Source organism: Nannobrachium achirus (assembly GCF_963921795.1).
Source record: "Nannobrachium achirus genome assembly, chromosome: 12".
Classification (NCBI taxonomy): domain Eukaryota; kingdom Metazoa; phylum Chordata; class Actinopteri; order Myctophiformes; family Myctophidae; genus Nannobrachium; species Nannobrachium achirus.
In genome coordinates, this window is record NC_137832.1 from 46,311,837 (window position 1) to 46,338,187 (window position 26,351).

Genomic DNA, 26,351 nt, shown 5'->3' on the forward strand with positions numbered 1-26,351 from the left:
CCTGTGCATACCTGCTGTGTTCTTATGTTTGTTTTGAATAACTGCTGACTACAGTACATGTCTCTGTCTGTCTGTCTGTCTGTCTGTCTGTCTGTCTGTCTGTTTATCTGTCTAAATGATGCCACAACTAAAGCTCCTTTAACAAAAACATACCTCATTTTTTTTCACAATCATCAAAGTCAAGGAAATCACCATGAAAAGAAGACATCTTACTTACGAAACCTCTCTTATATCATCATATTTATAGGGCTATACAACACAAATAAAACAAAAAGTTAACAAAACACAAAATATGTCCTTTCCTCTGGTTTGGCCAAACCTTGTTGTTGAAATGGAGGTTTCATGTCACTGCAGTGCAGACAGGCTCTGCTGCTGTGGAGTACAGACTACAAGTGAACACAGCTGTGTGGGATTGCATCATGGCCTTTCTGTCCTATTGGTTGGCAGTTGAACCCTGCCCTTCTGTCTCATCAAGTGCAGCTTGTCTGCCCCCTACTGCTCGCCTACAACTGTCTCTGCTTGTTCTAAGCAAGTTGGATGGTGTTCGATGCATGCTCTGTGCAACCACAGAACACCAAAGGACTTGCATCAGACTACAAACCATGTGACTTCCATCGGGAATGAATTGTGCCGTCTCTGCCCCCCGCCTCCCCCCAGAACTCTGAAAGAACTTTGTGTCTTAATGTCTGTAGCCAGCCTCACAGTTAGGAATGTGCATGGTCTCTCTCTCTCTCTCTCTCTCTCTCTCTCTCTCTCTCTCTCTCTCTCTCTCTCTCTCTCTCTCTCTCTCTCTCTCTCTCTCTCAGTCTCACACACACACTTTCACCAGGTGCGTTTGATGTGTGTCTCATCTTCCAACGGTTATGAAAAAACTATGTGGAGCAAACGCATACATCCCCATACTTCTATTCACCTAAATTTGCTGTTAAATTATTTGTATCCATCATAAATATACACTCCATGAGATGCTCCTTACATTATGATGCTCCCACATATTCTCACGCACGCACCAGTTAGAGTACCCCACAACCCACACTCCACATATTTTGGAGCACATATCTTCGAACGGGTAAGTTCTAGTAGGAATAAATGTAGTCCTACTGTACTGCATCTCCTAACTAAGGAGGCTCAGTGCCTCAGGAAATGCTTTAAAATATGTGATACAGAAGTTAGACACATTCCAATGATAGGTCATTAAGCAGGATAGGCCAAAACAAATTTTGATGTATACATATTTTTATATTATTCTGATTAATTATTGAAGTTATTTGTACTGACAAATAAAACTCGAATTGATTTAAATAGATAAATACAAATGATAGTGCCGTTTTAAAGGTAGCCAACAAAAGTTCAACTAAAAAGGGATCTTATGAAAATATTGATGCAGTAAACATGCTCAACTAAACAACTTTGTTGATAAATAAAACTCAAAACTAGCTTCCACTAAAAGGGGATCTTAACTAATGATAATGAACTAATTAATAGCAGCCTAAACATCAGTAAAACTACCTATTTAAAAAAATAAATACCTATTTTATCCAATCAGTAGAGTGAACACAGAATACAGATTAAAAACAAGTGAAATTGGAAGTGATGCCACTAAGAAATGGGCAAAACAATTGGAACTGGAACAACGTTAAGCCGTATTTTCAGTTTGTTCAGTACCAGAGCCTACCCGTCTCTCCAGCTCTTTAACAAACAATGATTACTATCAGAATATAGAGCTTTAACCTTTTAAACAGGATCCTGCCTCTAGGATGCATGTATTCCAAACAACATTGCTGAACTTTTCTTTCCTTCATAAAGTAAATGGCAACAGTCAAAATAGCAACAATCATCCCTTTAAATGAGCTTACCTTTCCAGCAATAAAATCTATGCCAAAGTTGTCCAAACGTGTGCGTTCACTATCTCCTTCAGTTCCAATTAAGGTGACATATATGCAGGCTAAAGTCCCTGCAAATGCCTGGTCACCAGTTGTCATCTGTGTGAATGTAATGCAAAATCTTTGTAAAGCGCCTTGGATAAATGCACCATTTACCATTTTAATATGTACTACAAATTAAGATCACTGACACAACTAGTGACAATGTACACCCAACATTTTTTGGAAAGTGAAATACAATTTAATATTCGTTTTAGGGCTATACAACACAAATACAACAAAAAGTTAACAAAACACAAAATATGTCCTTTCCTCTGGTTTGGCCAAACCTTGTTGTCATTAAGCAGGATAGGCCAAACACATTTTGATGTATACTGTACATATTTTTATATTATTCTGATTAATTATTGAAGTTATTTGTACTGACAAATAAAACTCGAATTGATTTAAATAGATAAATACAAATGATAGTGCAGTTTTAAAGTTAGCCAACAAAAGTTCAACTAAAAAAGGATCTTATGAAAATATTATAGCCAACAATAACTTAAGTTCAACTAAAAAGGGATCTTATGAAAATATTGATGCAGTAAACATGCTCAATAAAACTCAAAACTAGCTTCCACTAAAAGGGATCTTAACTAATGATAATGAACTAATTAATAGCAGCCTAAACATCAGTAAAACTTAATAAGATTTTATGAGGAACAGTTATTTAGTCCATATTTTATGTGACTTTTTGCTTTTTTTTCTGAAATAGAGAATATTTTGTTTGAACCTCAAAACATATTTTATTCTTTTGTTTTTCATAGTATAATCAAATTAGCATTTCCCCTGGATTCCTTAAATCATGAAGCAACTCTCCATATAGGCCACAGCCACAGGCATTTCTGCCTGTCAAAACTTCAGACATTTTGCATTTTCTTCAAAGCACACTACATTTGCACTATTGCACAACCTTTCAGAGATTTGTCCACACAGTTGCAAGCACATGATTATTTGCAATGTTCCTTTGCAGGTTTGGTTTGACATTCTGGAACAAATGGTACCAATCACTTCAGGAGCAAAGACAGCCAAAGTGTATCTCTATTTGGTTACACAAGTCTTACACAAGTCAGAATAAAAAAAAAAGACAGGCCTAAGTCAAAACTCAAAACATTAAAATCTGAAAAAGAACTGCACCTGATTGGTGGCTTTCTTAATTGAGTAGAGCAGATAGTTTTAAGTGGAATAAAAACAGATCAGCCTTTATTAGTTTACCTTTATTCATTAACCAAACAACGATACTTTGAACCCAAAATTTAGACTACTCTTGTCGAAGCATTCCATAAATATAGTATAGGTTGAATGAAACGGCATCACTCATATTATAGAATTATATAATCATGAACAATGAGTATGTGATTCTTGTTTTGCACATTTGTTTCTCACTAAACTTTGGAGAGTAAGCGTTTGAAAACATTTGACAACGACTTCTGCACCTAGCATCCTCATAGTCCCCTTGAAACCTTTGGAAATTGAACAATAGGCCTACTGACACAGATGAGGCTTTATGAGTTCTTAAAGGACAACTTTGTTTTTTTACAACAAGGGTTCATATTTTAGATCGTGATTAGAGAAAAAAAAAAGTGAGTGTGAAAATGTTTTCATTTGCTTCGTTCTATTGTTTTAGCGCGTTTACCATGCTAAAATGTGGGGCATGCGACATGCGTACGCATGGGGGCATGCGTAAAATATGTATTTCTAGACACAATAAGCCGGCAGTTTCTTTTTTGCTATTTACAGTAACACTTCTAGCCCCCATAAGTCACATCTAACCATGAAAGGTTGCGTTGTATCTTGGGAATGGGCTTATTCTGTGTAAAATGACATATTTAGCCACTTGTATGCATGCCCCCAACCACTGAAATAAGACTCTAAAACAATAGAAAGAAGTAAATGAAATCAATTGAACACTCTTTTTATATTCTTCAATTACAATCTAAAATATGAACCCTTGTTGTAAAAAAATAAAGTTGTCCTTTAACTGTGTAGGTTTAAAAATAGGCAATAATAAGCCTGATGCCTCATTCACACTGCAGATATATAGTTGAACGTTTTGCTTGCTTGGTCAATGTAATCTCAATGGAAACCAGCTTTAAAGCTTTCAACGCTTAGTGATGAACATCTCCTAAGCTTTAAAGCTGGTTTCCATTGAGATAACATTGACCAAGCAAGCAAAACGTTCAACTATATATCTGTAGTGTGAATGCAGCTTTTACAGTGAAACAGTAAGGGGGACGTGGTCTCTCAGTTTTCTGATGCTTTGTTAGCTGGCTAAATATGACCAATGTGTATCTGTCTTCATCAGGGTCACAGGGACAAAAGCGTTGCTGCTGTTGCCTACTCCCAGATTAAATGGTTACACTATTCTCTAGTTCGGTAGGGTTTAAGTAGTTGTACGGCACTACCAGTGCCGTGTTTCTTTCTGCAATGACCTCACTGAGGAAGGAAAGCTCTGCTTGGAATTCCTTGATCATCTGCTTTGGAGCAGGCTCATCAAAGTGTTCATCAGGATATGAACCCAGGGGAATCTGGAAAAGATGGGCAAAAAGGTGGAAGAGGTTTAAGAAAAATTTAATAAAAGTACAAAGTAATGGCATCAAACTATACTTTAAGTACCAAAACTACTTGGTCTTTCCAAAATAGGCAATCCAGCTTGTAAAAAACCTTCTTACCCAGCTGATCATTTGCACATAGCAGTGGGTGTGGCCCAAGTGATTGGTGACAGGCACACCTGTGGTGAGCCCATATAGGCTCTAGCAGCACCACAGACCAAACATTTGCCTGAAGCCACACTGTGGGACCCACTGGCTGTGTGCATGAGATGATGCATTAAAGTAAGTTGTGTTTCAGTTTATTAGATATTGTGCCCCTGGATGTATTTGTTGTTAAGTTCCTTTAGGCCTTTGATTATTTGAGTTTGTTTATTTGAGTTACTGATTGTTGTTATTTTTGATTCTTCATGCAGTAAAAAATCATCATCCTCATCTTCACTGTCACCTGCAAATCTACAATAAAATGCTTCAAATGCCAAATGGTCTGGTCCTTATGCCCTAATCAGCATACCGGTGTAGGGGTACATAACTGAACAGTGTCGCCACCCGGCCCCCCCATCCAGCATGTGAGGTCACCCGGCCCCCCCATTCAGCATGTGTCGCCACCCGGCCCCCCCACCCAGCATGTGAGGCCACCCGGCCCCCCCATCCGGCATGTGTCGCCACCTGGCCCCCCCAACCAGCATGTGCCGCCACCCGGCACCCCCATCCAGCATGCGCCGCCACCCGGCCCCCCCACCCAACATGCGCCGCCACCCGGCCCCCCCATCCAGCATGTGTCGCCACCCGGCCCCCCCATCCAGCATGTGTCGCCACCCGGCACCCCCATCCAGCATGTGAGGTCACCCGGCCCCCCCATCCAGCATGTGTCGCCACCCGGCCCCCCCACCCAGCATGTGAGGCCACCCGGCCCCCCCATCCGGCATGTGTCGCCACCTGGCCCCCCCAACCAGCATGTGCCGCCACCCGGCACCCCCATCCAGCATGCGCCGCCACCCGGCCCCCCCACCCAACATGCGCCGCCACCCGGCCCCCCCATCCAGCATGTGTCGCCACCCGGCCCCCCCATCCAGCATGTGTCGCCACCCGGCACCCCCATCCAGCATGCGCCGCCATCCGGCACCCCCACCCAGAATGCGCTTACCAGCCGCAGCCCACGGCCCCCTACCAGCCGCAGCCTACGGCCCCTTACCAGCCGCAGCCCACGGCCCCCTACCAGCCGCAGCCCACGGCCCCTTACCAGCCGCAGCCCACGGCCTCCTACCAGCCGCAGCCCACGGCCCCTTACCAGCCGCAGCCCACAGCCTCCTACCAGCCGCAGCCCATGGCCCCCTATCAGCCGCAGCCCACGGCCTCCTACCAGCCGCAGCCCACGGCCCCCTACCAGCCGCAGCCCACGGCCCCCTACCAGCCGCAGCCTACGGCCCCTTACCAGCCGCAGCCCACGGCCCCCTACCAGCCGCAGCCCACGGCCCCTTACCAGCCGCAGCCCACGGCCTCCTACCAGCCGCAGCCCACGGCCCCTTACCAGCCGCAGCCCACAGCCTCCTACCAGCCGCAGCCCATGGCCCCCTATCAGCCGCAGCCCACGGCCTCCTACCAGCCGCAGCCCACGGCCCCTTACCAGCCGCAGCCCACAGCCTCCTACCAGCCGCAGCCCACGGCCTCCTACCAGCCGCAGCCCATGGCCCCTTACCAGCCGCAGCCCACGGCCCCCTACCAGCCGCAGCCCATGGCCCCCTATCAGCCGCAGCCCACGGCCCCCTACGAGCCGCAGCCCACGGCCTCCTACGAGCCGCAGCCCACGGCCCCCTATGAGCTGCAGCCCACGGCCTCCTACCAGCTGCAGCCCATGGCCCCCTATCAGCCGCAGCCGACAGCCTCCCATCAGCCGCAGCCCACAGCCTCCTATCAGCTGCAGCCCATAGCCTCATATCAACTGGACTCTCAGTCACAGCCACTGCCCCCCGCAGCACTCCAGCAGTCCCCAGTGACCATTCCTTATCAGGTAGCTCCCACTCTCTTTCCACCACAGCAGTGGATCCAGTCAGTACCTCTCCCCACCATAATTCACGATTCACAAATGTACACAGGCCAACCATTCGGGCACAGGCCCTCTAGGGTCGAGGGACCTACATTCCCCAATCTAAATAAAGAAGACCCTCATGAATATACAATGCTTAAGATGGCCCTCTCAAACCTCCTGTCCCCCTGGGAAACCGAAATGTACAAATACCATATCCTACTAGATCACCTAAAACTACCCTCAGCACGCCATATAGCACTGGCCTATGCCCATGACGCTCAGCCCTATACCAAGGCCCTAGCTGCTTTAGACCAACAGTACGGGCAGCCCCACCACCTGGCCTTGAGAGAGATCTCGGCTATAACAAGCCTCCCAAAAGTCCAATCTGGTGATCCAAAAGCATTCCATACTTTTGCCGTCAGGGTTCAGTCCTTGGTGGGAATGCTGCAAGCAATAGGTCAGAGCGAGGGTGCTGCAGAGCTTGCTTGCTCATCCCATGTGCAGCACCTTTTGAGCAAGCTGCCAGCAGATTTTGTGGCCAATTTCATTCGCCACACCCGTTTAACTCGCCCAGGAACTCATTACAACCTAGTAGACTTCGCCATGTGGCTCCAACATGAGGCTGAATGTCAATCAGTTGCTCTTCAGGTCCAGAACCTTACTACTAACGCCTTTACACCAGCTGTGAGATCAGTGCCGAGGCCCCTCCCTTTTACAGCTACCATATTGCACGGTACCAGCCCTGACCCCCCTCAACCACCCTCTACCAGTAAACAGAATACATCTAGAGCATGTCAGTATTGCAAATCCCCTGATCACCCCTTTATACACTGTAAATAGCGAGGCAGATAAAGTGCATATTACAGGTGAATCGTTCACTTGCGGATACAAGCACCAAAATTGGCACACATAATCCTTAGGCATTGCTCTTTTCAGAAAACCATCTGGCCAAAAAAAAAATCAAGATGGCGGCCAATTTTCATGATGGCCGCCATTGAATATACAGTAATCTTGCATTCCGCAATAAAATCCCATAGACTTGTCCTATTTGAATAATTTTGGTGTCAAATCATACATTTATCACTATGTAGAATCCAAATTTGGACCCATGGACTTACTCAATGGCTTCCTTGTACCATATATCAGTCCCGGAATCTTAATATTCTGCTAATAGTGTGGTGCGATGCGTCCAAAAAACAGCTCCCGTAGGATTTTTGTGCTAAAATTGATCGTTTTGCAGATCCTGGTTCTATAGAGTCCAAACTATGAGAAAATGATGGGTGTCAACTTTTCCGGACCCCCACCCCCTTTCTGGGGGTCATCTAGTTTGGGACCTGCCAGAACAGTACGCCAGCCAGTTAATGTCCAATTTTCTTAATATTAGGGTTGTTTTGTAGGTTTTAAAACATTCTGAGTTTATTTATTACACTTGTGAAGCAGCCAGAATAAGCTTTCTGACTTTTGGTTGGGGTCTTTCCTCACCTGGGACCCCCCAGATGGACCCCTGAGCCTTTCTCAGTACTCGCTCTGCTCCTGCTCCAGAACAATGTCATATTAGATCATAATTGAAGCATAAACGTTTTTTTTCTGAAAACAAAAAAAAAGTAGTAACAAATACCAGGGGTCTTCCACAGGGGCTTCGGGACCCCTGGGGGTCCTTGGAGTTACTACCTAGTGTGATAAGATGTGTACTTCTAAGGATTTCTTTGCTAAAATGTATTTTTTTTACTGCTTTGGCTTTTATAGGGACCAAACTGTCAGAAAATTATGGGTGTCAGATTTTCCTGACCCCTGCCCCCTTTCTGGGGGGTCATCTATTTTAGGACCTCGCAGAACAGTATGTCAGCCAGTTAATGTCCAATTTTCATAATATTAGAGTTGTTTTGAAGGTTTTAAAACATTCTAAGTTCATATATTGCACTTTTGAAGCAGCCAGAATAACCTTTATGACTTTTGGTGGGGGTCTCTCCTCACCTGGGACCCCCGGAATGACCCCTGAGCCTATCTCAGTACAGTCCTTGCTCTGCTCCTGCTCCAGAACAGTGTCAAATTAGATCATAATTGAAGCATAAAAGCTTTTGTACCTGTACCTGGGCTCTGTAGCTAATACCAGGGGTCTTCCACAGGGTCCGGGACCCCCAGGTGTCCTCAGCGTTACTACAGGGGGCCATCCAAACGGCTGTTTCAGTTTTGGCCCTATTCTTGCAAGAATAATATTAGAAACTGTTAGTTTTATGTATCCTGGGTTTATGTAGTGTACTTGATGGTTTATTAATATTCTCAGTATTATTTACTAGTTAGATGCCTCAGGGTGCCAATTCTTTGCCATCTGGCCATTGATGTATCGGACCTGTTACCCATATATGGAGACCCCCTGGTACCCATATATGGAGATCCATGTACTGTATATGGAGATATGCTGTGAGAGCCCAAACATGCTTACTCAGTTATTTGTTATGTGAAAGTACTATGATGTCCATGACAACTGACAACATACCCTTTTATGCCCATACATGGAGATCCCTGTCTGTAGAACCAGTCACACAGATATGGGCTATCTTGGTCATCTGTCTTGGCCATATATGGATTCTGTTAGTGTGGTATGTGGCCAATGTGGCCAATGTGGCCTCCATATATGGGCATTCCCATATGAAGTCCTGTTAGATATGGGCTTAATATTGAAGACATCAGGGAACTCCATATATGGACCTTGTCATACATCTTGAATCTATGACCTCAGCATCAAAGGCTGGATTGGGGTATGTCCCTGTGACAAACTATTATCATGTCCACTAGGGGTACTTAATGTACATCAAGCAGCCTCACAGAAACAGGACATAGACTCCTGCCCTATGAGCCTCAGGGCTGGGAAGTGGGTTGCCTTTGGCCAAAGACAGAACTTAAAGTGGATTCTGTTCATGACCTGTGTTGCACTCTTGCAGAAAAGAGCAAAAGGATGCTTCACTGGCTGCGATGTTGTTTCAGCATTCCGCGGAAAGGGGAAGAAGCCTGCGTGGCAAACCTGGAATGTTTGTGATGAGGCTTCCGGTGTCTTCAGCAAACTCAGCCATTACCCACCTGTAGTGGATGATGAAGACCTGAAAACCTTGGAGAAGTTTGTGGTCATGATGTACGACCGATCCAGCACAGCTGAAGGTGTCAATGATGCAAGGTTGGACTTGTTTGCTCGGAAGCAGAGGCCATACGAAGCCATTCCTCCAACGCAAGCAGCACTGAAGCAACATGTGAAGCGCGCTTCCTATCAAGCGGCCTGCATCTGGAGTCAGTCAACAGTATGTCAACCAGAAATGCAGACTCCTGACAACTGGGGCTGGACCAAGAAAGGAGATCTGTGGCAGATTGATTGGACTGAGCTACCACCCATTGCAAAGAGTTGCCAGCAGCTGACCAAGTGTGGATGCAAGTTGGAATGCTGCAGTCGATGCAAATGCTACCGCTTTGGTCTGACCTGCACGGCACTGTGCAGCTGCAGGTGCGAGGTTTAGAAGCGTTGTAGTCTAGGCCTACTATACTATTGTACTATACTGCCTAGGCCCTAGAAAAAAAAAAGAAAGAAAAAGACCAAAAAAAAAACTACCTCCTGCCTCGACGGGATCATCACCTTATCGTGGTGAGGCAGTTTGCGTGTCTCCATGACCCCCAGAGCTATGTCGGCAGGAGTCTTGTACTCCTGTACTCCTGGCAGGGTTACCCAAGTCGAAAAGGTCGAAGAATAGAGACTAGACAAAGAGTGATCCCACGGCGCTATTATATCTACCATGCATTTTAGCCGCGTCAGCCGCTGTGATTGAAATCCGCTCTGTTGAGTTACTACATTACTACATTACCCCCCCCCCCCACACACACACACACACACACACATACACACACTATAAACCTCTAACAATACTAAGATATACACTACCACCCATTTTACCCGAGTCAGACATAACAAAAACCTCTAATTTAGCAGAATATTAGGATTCCGGGACTGATATATGGTACAAGGAAGCCAGTGAGTAAGTCCATGGGTCCAAATTTGGATTCTACATAGTGAAAAATTTATGATTTGACACCAAGATCATTCAAATAGGACAGGTCTATGGTATTTTATTGCGGAATGCAAGATTACTGTATATTCAATGGCGGCCATCTTGAAAAATGGCCGCCATCTTGAAATTTGATTTGGCCAGATGGTTTTATGAAAAGAGCAATCCCTAAGGAGTATGTGTGCCAATTTTGGTGCTTGTATCCGCAAGTGAACGATTATTTCTGTTATCTGCCCCGCTATAAAGAGTTCAAGGAGCTGAAGACGGAGGACGCAACCGGATGGATAAGGCAAGAAAGGAGGTGCTGGAGGTGCGCAGGAAATCACATGGCCACAAACTGTAACCTGAGAACACCATGCCCCCTGTGCAAAGGTAAACACCTAAGTATTTTACACCATGTTAACAATAGAGGCACAGAATCTAAGGTCCTGTATGTGAACCCCCAACCTAGTTCCCCCAAAGTCCTCCTAAAGATTGTTAAGGTCATACTACGTAACCAACACCATACTTTAGATACGTATGCTATTCTGGACGATGGTTCCCAGCGTACGATGCTCCTACCTGCAGCATACAAGCAACTAAGGCTTGGAGGAAACTTTGAACGGCTGGTTGTACGCACCATCAGGCAGCAAACAGAGTCTCTAGATGGCACCTCGGTTAGCTTTCAGATCTCCCCCTTCTCTAACCCCCAGAAAATATTCTCTATTAGGAACGCATTTACGTCAGCCAAATTGTCACTGGCAGAGCAAAGCTATCCGATGGATAAACTTAAAACACGCTATCGCCACCTACAGGGCCTCCCTCTCCAGACATTTACCAACGTACAGCCACTCCTCCTGATAGGAGCAGACAACTCCCACCTTATAACCCCAACTCCCACCTTATAACCCCAACTAAGACAGTTTGCGCAGGGCCACCAGGGACACCTATAGCCCTCCATACCCAGCTAGGCTGGACTCTCCAAGGGAGAACCTCCTTCCAGGAGCATTCAGATGCTGCCCAAGCACTCTTTACCACAACTGCCCCCCCCTATGCAGAACTCAGCCGCCATGTTGAGAAACTATGGCAGTTGGATGTCCTCCCCTTTAAGAATGAGAAACTGATCACGAGATCCAAACAGGACAGAGAGGCCATGGAACTGCTGGAAGCTAAAACCATCAAAGTGGAAGTGGACGGGCTTAAACGCTATGCAACACCCCTTATCCGTATTCCCAATGCCCCGAGGCTGCAATCCCCCCAAGACGCGGTTATGCCCCTCCTGCGCCAGACTGAACGCCGCCTTGCTCAGAAACCAGAACTGGCCCAAATCTATTGTCAAGAAATAGATAAGTTGCTACAGGCGGGCTACGTAAAGAAATTGACCACGGAGCAAATCTCTACATCATTAGAGTCCTGGTATATCCCTCATCATATTGTGGAGCATAATGGTAAACACCGCATTGTTTTTAATTGTTCGTTCCCCTATCAAAGCCTAGTCTTGAACGAACAACTCCTCCCCGGACCAGTTTTGGGTCCTTCAATGCTGGGTGTGCTGCTCCGCTTCCGACAGCACAAAGTGGCTATCAGTGGTGATATTAAGTCAATGTTCCATCAGATTCGACTTTTACCCGAAGATAGACCACTATTAAGATTCCTGTGGCGTAACCTCAGAAGAGAGAGCCCCCCTGACGTATACGAGTGGCAAGTCCTACCGTTTGGTACAACATGCAGCCCATGCTGTGCAACTCACGCTGTTCAGAGACACGTCAAATCTCACCCAGAGTCTAATAATGACATTGCAACTATAGTCTCGGAATCCTTCTATGTTGACAACTGTCTGCACTCGCTTTCCTGCCCCCTAGAGGCCAAAGAACTGGTCATGAAGCTGCGAGAGGTGTTGGGCGCCGGAGGCTTTGACCTTAGACAGTGGGCCAGCAATACCCAACCTGTCGTGGACCATCTACCCCCAGAAGCTCGGGCCGACAGTACAGAGTGCTGGTTCAGCCAAGACCCAATGGACCCTACAGAGGGTACTCTCGGATTGAGCTGGCACTTTACCTCAGACACCCTAAGTTACAAGCATAGACCAGTACTGTATAACACCTTGACCATGAGGAACGTATACAAAGTACTTGCCACACAGTACGATCCCCTTGGCTTCATATCACCTTTCACCACCCGAGCCAAAGTCATACTTCAACAGCTCTGGATAAAAAGGAGAGAATGGGACGACCCAATACCCCCCGGAGAACTTCAGCAGGCGTGGGCTGAGTGGGAGAATGAGCTACATAACCTGGCCAACCTACACTACCCAAGATGGTATGACTCTGATGTTTCTTACCCCGTAAAGTTAAGACAACTACACATATTCTGCGATGCCTCGGAAAGGGCTTATGGCTCTGTAGCCTATCTAAGGATGGAGGACGAAAGGGGAGGAACACATGTTTCATTCGTTATGGCCAGATCTCGAGTAGCTCCCAAACAGCAGATCACCATCCCCCGCCTTGAATTGTCCGCGGCCCTCACTGGAGCTCAAATGTCTCAGTTTCTCCAAAAAGAGCTAACGATTCCCATTGACAAAACAGTGCTCTGGTCGGATTCCACTGTAGTCCTGACCTGGCTACAGTCAGCATCATGCAGATACAAAGTCTTTGTTGCCAACCGCATCACTGAAATCCTAGAGATCACCTCCCCTGACCAGTGGCGTTATGTTGATTCAGGTAACAATCCTGCCGATGATATTACTCGGGGAAAGCGACTCAATGAGTTAAGTGGATCCCACAGGTGGAACAGAGGCCCACCATTTCTAGCTTTATCCTGTGATCAATGGCCTGCCCTCCCACCCCACACCTCTGATCCAGTCCCCGATTTACGTAAACCCCTGTTCTGTGGTCTCACCCAGAGTAGTGTACCGTCTGACCTCCCTGACCCGAGCCAATTCACTACCTGGTCAGAGCTCGTAGAGGCCACCTACCAATACCTTGAGGACCCCGCGAAACAAGCCCCATTGGGTTTCCCATCACGCAACCGCTCTGAGGTAGAAGTCCTTATTCTTTCACAAGCCCAAGCAGAAAGTTTTCCAGACGATCTCAAGGCACTTAAGTTGGGTAAAGACCTCCCAACACATAGTCGCCTTATTTCCCTTTCCCCACAGCTCGAACCCAAGCTTAATCTCATCAGAGTTGGAGGCAGACTTCGGTTGGCAGCAGAGTTGGAACCAGGAGCAATGCATCCTATTGTGCTTGACCCCAAACACACAGTAACCCATCTGATAATAAAGGACTATGACACCCGCCTCCTACACCCTGGCCCTGAGAGGGTATTTGCAGAGCTTAGACGTGCATATTGGATCCTTCGAGGACGTCAGGCCATTAAGCAGCAACAGTGGAACTGTGTGGAATGCAGGAAGTGGAGGGCTAAACCTACCGTACCCAGGATGGCCGATCTACCCGCTTCCAGGGTCCGCTTAACACAACCCCCGTTCTGGTCCACAGGGATGGACTGTTTTGGCCCGCTACTCATAAAGGTCGGTCGCAAAACCGATAAAAGATGGGGGATCCTATTCAAATGCCTTACCACTCACTGCCTTCACATTGAGATCTTGACTAGCCTTGATACTGACAGTTTCCTGATGTCTCTGCGTCGTTTTACATCACGCAGAGGCCAGCCGTTTGAAATTCTTTCGGACTGTGGGACTAATTTCAGAGGAGGAGCAAAGGAGCTCAGCAACGCATTCGCCGCAATGAGCCCAATATTAAAGGAGCATCTGAGTAAAAGGAAAATTCAATTCAAGTTCAATCCCCCTAATGCCCCCCATTTCGGAGGAGTGTGGGAAAGAGAGGTGAGGTCCATCAAGACAGCATTGCGAGCGACACTGGGGACCCAAACGGTTACTGAGGAGGTGCTTAACACCGTTCTAATCGAAATAGAAGGAATCCTCAACTCAAAACCTCTTGGCTATGCCTCATCGGACCTGGCCGACCCTGACCCGGTGACTCCAAACCTCCTCCTCATGGGGCGACGGGACGCCTCCCTCCCTCAGGCTGTGTACAACAACTCAGAGCTCATAGGCCGACGCAAGTGGAGGCACAGCCAGATTTTAGCTGACCATTTCTGGTCACGCTTTATCAAAGACTACCTACCCAGCCTCCAAACTCGCCAGAAATGGCACAGAGAAACAGACAATCTAGAGGCATCAACGGTCGTCATGGTGATGGACCCACAGTTGCCCAGAGGAATGTGGCCAATCGGAAAGGTGACTCGCCTCATGCCTAGTGACGATGGCCGTGTTCGTACAGCAGAAGTACAAATCAAGGGTAAAGCTTACATTAGACCTGTGGCCAGACTAGTGGCCCTTCCGGCAATGGCAGACCCGGAATCTGGTTGCAACGATGATAACCCTTGAACTGCTTTACTCTGTTGTTGATTATTTTTGTTTGTTATTATTATTATCAAATTAGACTGAGTCTATATTTGATGGGGCGACTGTAAAAAACCTTCTTACCCAGCTGATCATTTGCACATAGCAGTGGGTGTGGCCCAAGTGATTGGTGACAGGCACACCTGTGGTGAGCCCATATAGGCTCTAGCAGCACCACAGACCAAACATTTGCCTGAAGCCACACTGTGGGACCCACTGGCTGTGTGCATGAGATGATGCATTAAAGTAAGTTGTGTTTCAGTTTATTAGATATTGTGCCCCTGGATGTATTTGTTGTTAAGTTCCTTTAGGCCTTTGATTATTTGAGTTTGTTTATTTGAGTTACTGATTGTTGTTATTTTTGATTCTTCATGCAGTAAAAAATCATCATCCTCATCTTCACTGTCACCTGCAAATCTACAATAAAATGCTTCAAATGCCAAATGGTCTGGTCCTTATGCCCTAATCAGCATACCGGTGTAGGGGTACATAACTGAACTGTGTTGCCAACTTGCCAGTGGTCCCTAGTGTAGGTCAGGTACCAGAAATCTTACACAGCTTGTTGATCAAGCTTGTTTCAAATAGACTACAAATAACAAAGGCTTATGTAATACGAATCTAAATCTAGAAAGTTACTTAAAGAGCTATTCCACTTCAAAAAAATAAATAAATAAATAAATAAACGTCTGGTAATATTATCGTCTAATCAGGCTTTTGTGAACACCCTGGACAGATTTTAATTTGCTAACATTGTTGCAAACTGGTTTAGGAACAAGGTCTCACTGCTATTTCATATCAGTGAATCTGATTATCTGAGTGATTGCAACATGATTCAACCATGCATAGTAAAACTTACAGCGTCCTTGAATTTATGGTTGAGCACCCAACCTGATGCCATGAATCCGACTGTCTCTCCAACTCTCGGAAGTGTCTCAAACAAGGTCTTCAAGCAAGACTGTCCCTTGATGGTTGGAGGAGCTTTACGCAGTAGGAGAGGGGCGTTTGGGATCCAAGATTCATAGTCAAACTAAAATTGAGATAAGAAGATAAGAACACATAAAAGTCACAATAAAACAAATCATAATTAAACAGACAACTAACAGACGGGTGTTGCTAGCTATGAAGATTGTGTGTGTGTGTGTGTGTGTGTGTGTGTGTGTGTGCGTGCGTGCGTGCGTGCGTGCGTGCGTGCGTGCGTGCGTGCGTGTGTGCGTGCGTCAGGGGCATGGTATGACTATGTACTGCATGAAAAGGCATGGGGCCAATGGGGTAAAGAGATTGAATGCAGGACTCTGGATGATGGTGCGTGCCAATGTAGAGAGGCTATATGAAACATCTTTGGGAGTGAACACAGCGTACCATGATATCATCACTAGTCCAAATATGACATTACAATGTGTATGTCACACAGCAAGCTGACCCTGGCAGTATCCTGTGCATCATACTGAACAGATTTCTGTGTAATCTGCAATGTGTGATTGTTCGACAAGAGCTGTAAGTCCCCCCAGGAATCCGCAGAGAAAAAGTCTTGATTCCGCGGAGAACAATCCTGATTCTGCGGAATTCTGCGGAGAACAATTCTTGATTCCGCGGACATTAAAAAACAACCTAAAATGACCAGTTATCAAGCATAAAATGATATAGTTCTAATAATCAAGTAAAACGCTTCATGAAATAGCTACAATTATGTGTAATTAGTGGTTAGAATAATCGAATATTCAAATAATAATTTTTGAGAATAAAAATCTAATATTAAATCTATTCTTGTTTTAATTGTTTTTAATAATTACTTTGTTGCAAAGACTATATTGTCATCCAAAACATGCCCATAGTAACCACATTTTAGAGGATAGCCTACCTACTACCTATATGGGTGTAATATTTATTTATTCTCTTCTGCATTCAGTGCCCTCCAGACTAGCTACGGTCACCGCCTTCTCCTAATTCATTTTCAATGAGAGGCGGGCGGCTATTTCAGCCGCGCAGCGAAGTTTTGGGGCGGCGAGGCGAGCGGGCGCGGTCCTGTGAAATCCCCGTGAGCGTGCTTGTTTGTGCATGCTTACACGGGCGGTGAGAGATGGATTGTGTTCATCTTTTGTGGGTTTTACTCACTGAGCGGTGCGGTATAACCGCTGACCCAAGCGGCAGCCTTAGTGGCAACTGCGCCTAGTCTGGAGGGCACTTTAGCATTGTTATTGCCAGGACCATAGAGGCATAGAGAGGAACTATAGGGTGCCCTCCACACTAGGCACGGTCACCGCCTCCTAGCAATTCATTTTCAATGAGAGGCGGGCGGCTTTTTCGGCCGCGCAGCAAAGTTTTGGGGCGACGAGGCGAGGCGAAATTAAAGGGGGTTCCACACGGTACGCGGTTGCCGTCGGGGCTGCCGCTAGGATCACAAACACACTCGCTCAGTAAGTAAACGCTGCACGGTATTTCACATAGATTAACACAATGCATCTCTCACCGCCCGCGTACGCATGCACAAACGAGCACGCTCACGGTGGATTTCACGGGAACACGCCCACTCGCCTCGCCACCCCAAAACTTTGCTGCTTGGCCGAAAAAGCCGCCCGCCTCTCATTGAAAATGAATTACTAGCAGGCAGTGACCGCGTACCGTGTGGAACCCCCTTTAGTCTGGATTAACACCTGTGTGTATTTTGCAACAAGGAAGGTTTTTTCATCTTACCTGCCCAAGGTGGACTGCACCATGTTGACCTGACACGTTAAAGATCACCATGGTTATGAACTTGATCACTTCCTCCACAGTCTGAAAGGCTGCAGGGATCCCTGTTTAGATCAACACCAACAGACATTTTAATATCTTGAAGCTGGCATCACTATCAGTAAATTGCTGACCCTTGATGGAAGATTATAGTCTATCTTTCAGTCTTGTCAACTACAGTAATGTACAGTACCTGCAACAATGCGTGACAGTTTATTGTAATAATTAATCACTCCAGTCAGTCAGTCAGTCAGTCAGTCAGTCAGTCAGTCAGTCAGTCAGTCAGTCAGTCAGTGTGTGTGTGTGTGTGTGTGTGTGTGTGTGTGTGTGTGTGTGTGTGTGTGTGTGTGTGTGTGTGTGTGTGTGTGTGTGTGTGTGTGTGTGTGTGTGTGTGTGTGTGTGTGTGTGTGTGTGTGTGTGTGTGTGTGTTGAAAGTGATCTAGAAACATGAAGGGAATGCTTGGCAGGCCACCTCAAAGATAGTGAATTGCTTTTTTATAGTGCCTTTCCAAGTGCTTTACAATGGTTCATTCATTGGGAGGTGAAGTGGGGAAGAGTCACTTCCCACATTAATGCACCATTGGTGGCAAGCTCACACCGACCGACTCATTGGAGGCAATGTGGGGTTCAATGTCTTGCCTAAAGACACCTCCACATATGGAAAGGAGGAGCCGGGATTCCAACAGCCGACCCATAGAATAGATCATTGGATGACCTGCCCTACCTCCTGAGCTACAGCCGCCCCAGTAATTGATTGAACTATGGGATGGTTCAAGGTAATAATAAGCCCAATCCAACATCCATAATCTTAAATCAAATTTGAAATATTTCGTATATCAAATCTATTATATGAAAAGTAATGCATGGTGGTACTTCATTGGTGCATTTCGAATTGTGTATTGGTGTAGTAGTTTGGGAGATTCCTGTTCTAGACGGTCATTGTGACAGGAGACATGGCAACCATGAGTTACCCAGGATATCTTCTTCAGAAGAAAAGCAGCAGATACCCTCCTCAGCAAGGCTACCCTCCTCAGTCTGGTGATTACCCTCCACAACCAGCAGCTTATCTACCCCAGCATGGAGCGTATCAACCTCCCCAAGCAGTTGGCTACTGAGGCAGGAGGTTACACTCCGCAGTCTGGAGGCTACGCGTCCATGCCACCGCACCCGCTGGTACAGCCTTCCATAACTAACAGCCCTATGGCCTGTACCAGCAGGACCCTGTAGGGACTGCGCTCCAGCCACAAGGCCTGGGAACGGGACACAGTCTCTGGACGGTCTCTGGACAGCCAGAGAAACACTTCTGAACCACCATATAACCTGTCCATGCTCACTGCCGAGTTATGGAGGAACGCAATAAGAGCCCGGGCCAGGATACCCAAAGGTCCCCTCACCAAACCTGTTCATGCCAGCCTATGATGGAGGTTATGGTGGAGGAGCCATGCCTTTGAACCCCCAATTAAACTGGGGTACAATAAGAAAAAAGTGGGTTGGGGGGCGAGGGATGCAGAGGATGCCACTCACTCTTTTTTATTTAGCTACATGACTTCAAAGTCTTCAGTCAGTGTGATGAGAAGCACAGCCTTTAAGAGGCTTTAGTCCAGCTTTTTAGATATTCATAAAACGGTTCTGTGAAGCACTTACCATTATAGACCTACTATAAATAAAACATAAACAAAGCTTTACTACTGGATGATGTTTACTAGTGTATATGTTAACTAGTTTGTTATATGTTAACTAGTTTATCAACAGCATACCGTGGGTATTGCGGTTTACTGTAAATAGCATTATAATTGATTGAATACCTGAGCTTTTGTTTCCTAAGAAGGCATGGGTGAATATCTCCTTGATCCAGTCCTGGAGTTCAGAGTCTCTACACACGTCACTGTCCGAGGGATAATAGTGGTCCACTATTGCCCTTACAAAGCTGGAGATATATGACGACAATTATTTTAGTATCACTGGCCTATAGTTATATACATTTCAATGCAGATGAAATAGATAACTATATAACATGGTTATAAAATAAATGATAGATAGCCTATAGATATTGGTGTCAACACCAAAAGCCCATCACTCTCTTAGGTGTCATAACACATGTACTACACATCCTCCTGCCCTGCAACTATCCCGCAAAGGCTTTAACACTTAACCAAAAGAATATAATACATTATTTTCTAAGATTCTTTAGTATTTTTTGCTTAATGCGATGCCCAGGGTTAAAGTTGTTAAAAGACCGTAGCAGTGGTCTGGAACCTGCAATCTAAATGAGCATCCTTGGTTGGTTCAATGAGGGTCACACAACAAGTGTTAATAATCACCTGTTGATGATGTTCCACAGCTTCAGTCCATCATCTCTGTAGTAGAAGTTTGGGACAGACTCCAGGCCTCGTGCTGCGATGTTCTCTGGCAGACAGAGGGAGCTGTAGGTCGTTTCAGAATGAGACCTTCCCAAGAGCTCACTCGTACCCTCTGGTGTTAGTGAAGTCTAGATAAATAATTAGCATTAGACAAGGCTTTATTGTAGAGCAAGGCATTTATTCCTTTTTGTTTTGACGTGCTGAGAATCTAATTTGCTCTGCACGTTCACGTCAGGCATTTGAATCAGGTGAGAGTAATTTTTGGACGAGAGCACCTTTTCTCAGCTGGGAAAAACATCCTGTTGGATACAACGCCTTAGTTTGGACAATATATTACTGGTTGACTTTAAAAAATGTAAATCAACTTTGAAAGTAGAAATTCAAGTTTGACACAGTTGAATATTATTCTTACTGAATCCAAAGGCCCTCCTGGTGAAAGAAGTAGTTGGCGACCAAGAACATTTATTTGGATGGTGTAACGGAAGTGCGGGTTCAGCAACTGGACAGATAAGAAGGAAGAAGAACCATGTCAAAGATTCATCGTAAACCCAGAATCATGTTCTAAACGGTGGTACAATATTCAAATATGTTTTATTGTAATAATGTTCTAAACAGTTTATGTTTATACAGCCATATCACCAAGTTGTGACATTTACTCAGAATTTTGTAATATATATAATAATTTAAATGATGACCATACCTTGTAGAGAGGATGAATCACTGGAAAGCTTTGCAGAGTTGCAACTGTGAATGCTTCTGACAAAAAGTGAGTGTTCAATAGATGATACACAAACTGGTGGTAGATGCCATCTGCATGTTTCACAAACATCTTGGCCAGCAACCAGTCATACTCTGGGTCGCTGGGCAGAAAAATGGGATTCTGCTCTGAGGTCTGTTGGGTCAGCTGGGATGATAAAAGAAAAGAAAATATTTATTTTACATTTTCATCTAAAAACAACAGGCCCTAATGTTCTCAGTGTCCCATCCTTACTATTGGTACAGTAGTAAACAATGCTCATATTCCTGTGCAAATGTGACTATACAGTAACTGAATGACCCCATCAGTGAAATACCTGAATTGCAATGGGCATCAGTTTATTCTCTGGGTTCATGTAAAACAAGCAGAGAGCAGGTGCCAAAGGCAGAGCCTCGCCATTGTCCACCTTAGTGGACAATCCAACCAATCCCTTGTAGTCGCAGAGGAAGATATTGCCTTTCTGCGTGAGAGGAGAAACTAGATTATAGATACGATGTATTTGTACTTCCTGGATGTCACAGACATTAACACAACCATTCATTGAAACAGATCATATCAATAGTGATACACTGTAAGACACTCCATACCTCCATCTCCCTCTGGAGAGAGCTGCCGCTGTCTAAGAAGGGCTTCACCATCTCCTCTGTGACCGGAAAGTTGTGAGGAAGCTCCAAGCAGCGCTGAATGATAGTTGGGTTGATTCCATTGAGAAACTGGAATCCATAAAAGTCATCCTCCATCCAGTGTTCGGTGACGTACTCTACAGGAGTGACAATTGGTAAATGTTTGTTTTATAATATTGTACACACTGCCTAGCATATAATGTTTTTGTTTCCTAATGGTCAGGGAGTATTTCATTCTAAGACTACAACCTTTAGAGTCCATTTATACCTGACATTGGTGTCTCTCTGAACCAGAAAACATTTTTAATTGCTTCAAAGTCCTCCCATTGCTTAGTAGAGTCATGCATTCCCTTCAGTTTGAGTTCAGCCTCACTGGAAAAAGAAAAAGAAGAACTGTACCATTTTCCTTCACAATGTAATACTACAGTATAGGCCTATTTGTCCTGGTTATTCATAGGGTTCCTGAGCAATATGGACTCACGCCATTTCTTTTTCATAAGCAAATTCAAAAGCTCTAGCGAGTGAGAAACAGTCTTCATCAGGGATCTCAGAACTGTCATTAAAAGCGGAGTCGTGTGGCAGCCCTGGATCAACTGTGCCCCACCTGTAGGGAAATGACAGAATTAAAAACATAATATTTGTAACCTGTCGTATGTTGGTGTTTAAATCAAACTAAAAACAAGCGATCACACAAGAGAAGCATTTGACCCTATAACAACAACCCTTCTTGCAGTATGTAATTGTGCACAAATAAAACTCACTGGTACAAGTCCTTGTGACGTATCAACTCTTTTTTCCTGTGGTCGGTCAGAAGGGCATGGTCATCCTCAAAGGCCTTCATGGCTGAGGAGAAAGACGTATAGTTATATATGGCATGAGCATTTTCCATGGGTCACTTGACAAGAAATTTGTCAGAGGAATTTGAATTTTCAAGATGGTGGCCAACACCTTAGTGGAGCAGTTATGTGATATATTGGTTTATTTGGTGATACAAGTAAGAAACACATACTTGTCAAGTGACCCATGGAGACTGCTATTAACGCCAATTTTTCAAGTTTGTATCATTAACTGAAAGATTCAGACAAAAATAGGCACACATTCTTCCACTAATAGGGAAAAAAGCCTACGGCTCCGGGGGCTTATCATAAGGCCTTCCTAATGATATACAGTCGCTGTTTAGTATGAGAACCGTCACATCTTGTCCCTGTCCGTCTGTACATTTCGTAACGCTTGGTTTGAGGCTCTGACATTATCGCTTTTATGCCCCTTTATGGAGATCCCTGATGTCATCAATATTAAGCCCTATATATATATATATATTATTGCGACCGTAGGTCGCAGTTACTTGCACTCCTATCCAAACCTCCACAGTCCGTCCGTCCGTCCGTCAGTGTGTGTGTCAGTCTGTCGGTCACACCGTCACACTTTTGCCCTGCTCATATCTCCGCAACCGTTGCCCCGATCCATGCCAGATTTTGCACACACAGTCCTTGCCTGCCAAACTACAACCTCCAAGGACACCCGGAGCTCCCTGGGGGACCCCCAGATGTAAAAAATGACCAAATGTGCAAAAATGACCAAATGACCACCCCAACGGGGCTGCTCACGGTGAATTCCCGGGGACCTCCGACTCCTAGTGCTCCAGAACGGATGCAAAAGTGGTGGCGCCCCCCAGTGGAGGACCCCCTGCCACTGCAGCGCACATAAAATGCCGTAACTCGGGCTAGGAGCGACCGGGAGAGCCGGGGCCGGTACCTATTCGTCCGCCTCGGCGACGCGGAGACTCCACCCCTCATTTCTCACATGGCCCTCTTCTAGCGCCACCATGAGGCCGATTCTTGCAAAACATATTTTTGGACACTGCTCCTACAATTTTTGCCCTCAAATCACGCAAATCGGTACACAGTATGTCTACACTCATGTCATCAACATGGATCAGGAAGATTTTGGAAAAACTATTTTTTGCCCTATTTGTGGAGATAAGCGACCTACGGTCGCTTATCTCCCGATTAGGGAGTCTTACTGGTATATATAATGGCTACAGAGATACTGTGTACCGATCTGCATGATTTTTGGACAACATCTATAACACACACACACGCACACACGCACACACACACACACACACACACACACAGACACACACACACACACACAGACACACACACACACACACACACACACACACACACACACACACACACACACACACACACACACACACACACACACACACACACACACACACACACACACACACACACACACACACACACACACAGCTGGTTAAACATGTTGCCTCATGCTAGATGCAGAATAGATAAGCCTCATGCTAGATGCAGAATAGATAGTAGATACACCATAAAAATGCTAATATACAGCATACGATTTGTGAAAGTGACAAACAGGCTTTGCAGTTATGTCAGGTGTGTTCATATGCTAATGGTGATGTGGATTCAGATAAATTGGTCCAGCCACCGAAGACAAACACTGAGACAGACAGACAGACAGACAGACAGACAGACAGACAGACATTCAGACAGACAGACATTTGGATAATTATATGTCAGCATACATGTCAGTCTAACCAGTGTGGCTGGTTTTACAGACAGGGATTTCCATATATGGGCATAAAATGGATTGTATGTATGATGTCAGATGTCATAGACATTATAGGACTTTCACATAACGAGTAACTGAGTACAGTAAGCATGTCTGGGATCTCATGGCACACCGTTGGTTCTACAGACTCTACTAACATTGCATATCTGTTCTTAGCTGCTTCCCCTGCCGTTACTGTACTTGCACAATGTACAGTTGTATATATTAATAATGCATTCTTTTTGTGCGAATTCCGCAAGCTTGCCATTTAAGGGGAGGTCGCTTTTTGCCCTTAGTCGTCTTACTGGTATATATAGTTTCATTTATATACATTTGTTCTTGAATTAATTTTCTCCATTGACTTTAAACTTTTTTTCCAAAATATGGAGATGATACATCATATATGTCTGACATCATAGACCACATGAAGCTGACCAATAGGGTCAAGGACTGACACAGATATTTGCAAGTGTGACTTGCCTCAAGGCAACCACACTTGCAATTTAGCATTTTTGTATTGCATTTCCCATAGGGTAATCTTAGACTGTGTCTTATGAACTGTTTTCCGAAAATAAACAAACCGCCCTGGCGATTCTGTCAGGTATGACTCTGTGTCGATTATGATATTGAGTTATATTTGAACATCTCTGTTTGGAGAAACTGTTTGGTACACAGCTCTTATACAGTATGATGCTATATCTAAGATTCCCCTATGGGAAGTTTCAATGTAAAAAATAAGGCTGTGACCCAGGGGGATAGCGCCCTTCAGTGATGTCAAACTTCTGTGCTCTCTAACGGCTGAGAGGCGTGGTGAGACACGAGGGGAAGCCGAGTGTCTCCATGTATTGCTGGCTTATTGCTTTTCTAAACGGTTACATTATGGCAACATGAAAAATCATAGACATGTACCAATTAAAACTGTTCTATTTAGCTAATAATTCACTACAAGGTCTGCAAGAAAGAACACAGGTGCAGATAATTGGTGCACTGTGGGAACACTGTGGAAAGAAATAACAGCACCTGGGTTTGATATAAACTGATTCAAGGTGTGGATACCACAGCAAATAAGGGAAACCAGCCAACCAGAATTAAGGAACGGAACTAGTCGTTTTAGAATGTGTATTGGAACATACCTTTCCCTCCTCTCAGCTCTACCTGTTCCCCATCGGACACCCATCTGTAGCATGGGAAAAGGATGACATCATCCTCTGGAGTAGTCACCACGATCGTAGAACAGAACCATGCATTATCTAGTTGCTTAACAAGTGCATCTTTCTCCAGTTTTACCAATAGAAGTCGCCCGAGATGTACACCGGTTTTCACAGTGTAGCTCCCCTTCTGTATAAAAAAGGGCAAAATGACAAAATGACCCTTTCTTTACTTATCAAAGTAAATGGTGGCACATCCCTTTGAATTATAGCTTACCGTTCCAGCAATAAAGCCAATGCCGAAATGGTCCAGATTTGTGCGCTCACTCTCTCCTTCGGTTCCAATTAAGGTGACATATATGCAGTCTATTGTCCCAGCAAATGCCTGGTCACCTGTTGAGACCTCCAACTTGTACTCAGCCATGATCGCTCTGTGTCTGGAATAAATAAATAAAAAGGGTTCTAATTAATTCGGTCTCCAAGTAGGCTTATGATGATTTGGATCACCCCTGAGGGGTTACTGCCTGCTAGTTTGGGGCCTTAGGGAGATAAAATGGTAATTTTGTGCTAATCAGTCTAAAAATACAACGGAGTTGAATGGCACAGGCTGTAGTAGCATCTGGATGGATCATTAACCATGTCTCCTTGCAGTAACTAATCATTCTCCTCGCATGCATCCTTTCTACAGATACCAATTCCAAAGGGGGGACTCCGTTCGGGCCTACCACCATGTGAACCAGAGCCCCAGAGCCAGACCACCCAGGGCTCTTGCCCCAAGCGCCCCGCCCTCTCCGCTCCATTCAGTACCGGCATCCCACACCCCGCTCCATTCCCTCCCTCATGTCAATCAGGTTTACCCGCCCTCCCTCCATATCACGTCCCTCCATATCACGTCGCCGCCGCCGCAGAGGCCCACGCCATCCCCATCCATACCCACAACTGGTTCCCTGTTTGATGGAGTGGTCTTTACAAGTGAATTTGGAGTCCAAGTACCATTCACACATACTGAAATCGTTCTAGACACACCCAATCATAATGTTTAGCATTCCAACATTATCATGGTAAAAAAAAACATGAAATAGACACTAAGTTTGCATCTGTAGCTCATATGATTCAAAGGTTAGAGCCAAACCCGTTTATAGGTGGTGGTCATATTTGATTTGCACCAAGCATCAGTAAAAAAC

At 45.2% G+C, this 26,351-nt stretch overlaps 1 protein-coding gene across 1 annotated transcript; it reads right to left on the bottom strand.

The window, feature by feature from the left end:
* Positions 1-15,783: 15,783 nt before the first annotated feature.
* Positions 15,784-26,098, bottom strand: LOC308295633 (hydroperoxide isomerase ALOXE3-like; the record flags this gene model as incomplete). The annotated part of the gene is made up of 10 exons (XM_080738682.1): positions 15,784-15,978; positions 17,643-17,743; positions 19,484-19,605; positions 20,000-20,166; positions 20,451-20,537; positions 20,739-20,942; positions 21,112-21,255; positions 21,383-21,555; positions 25,153-25,196; positions 26,025-26,098. The coding sequence occupies 10 exons, from the start codon at positions 26,096-26,098 to the stop codon at positions 15,784-15,786; spliced, it is 1,311 nt and encodes a 436-aa protein (XP_080594808.1).
* Between the last annotated feature and the right edge of the window lie 253 nt (positions 26,099-26,351).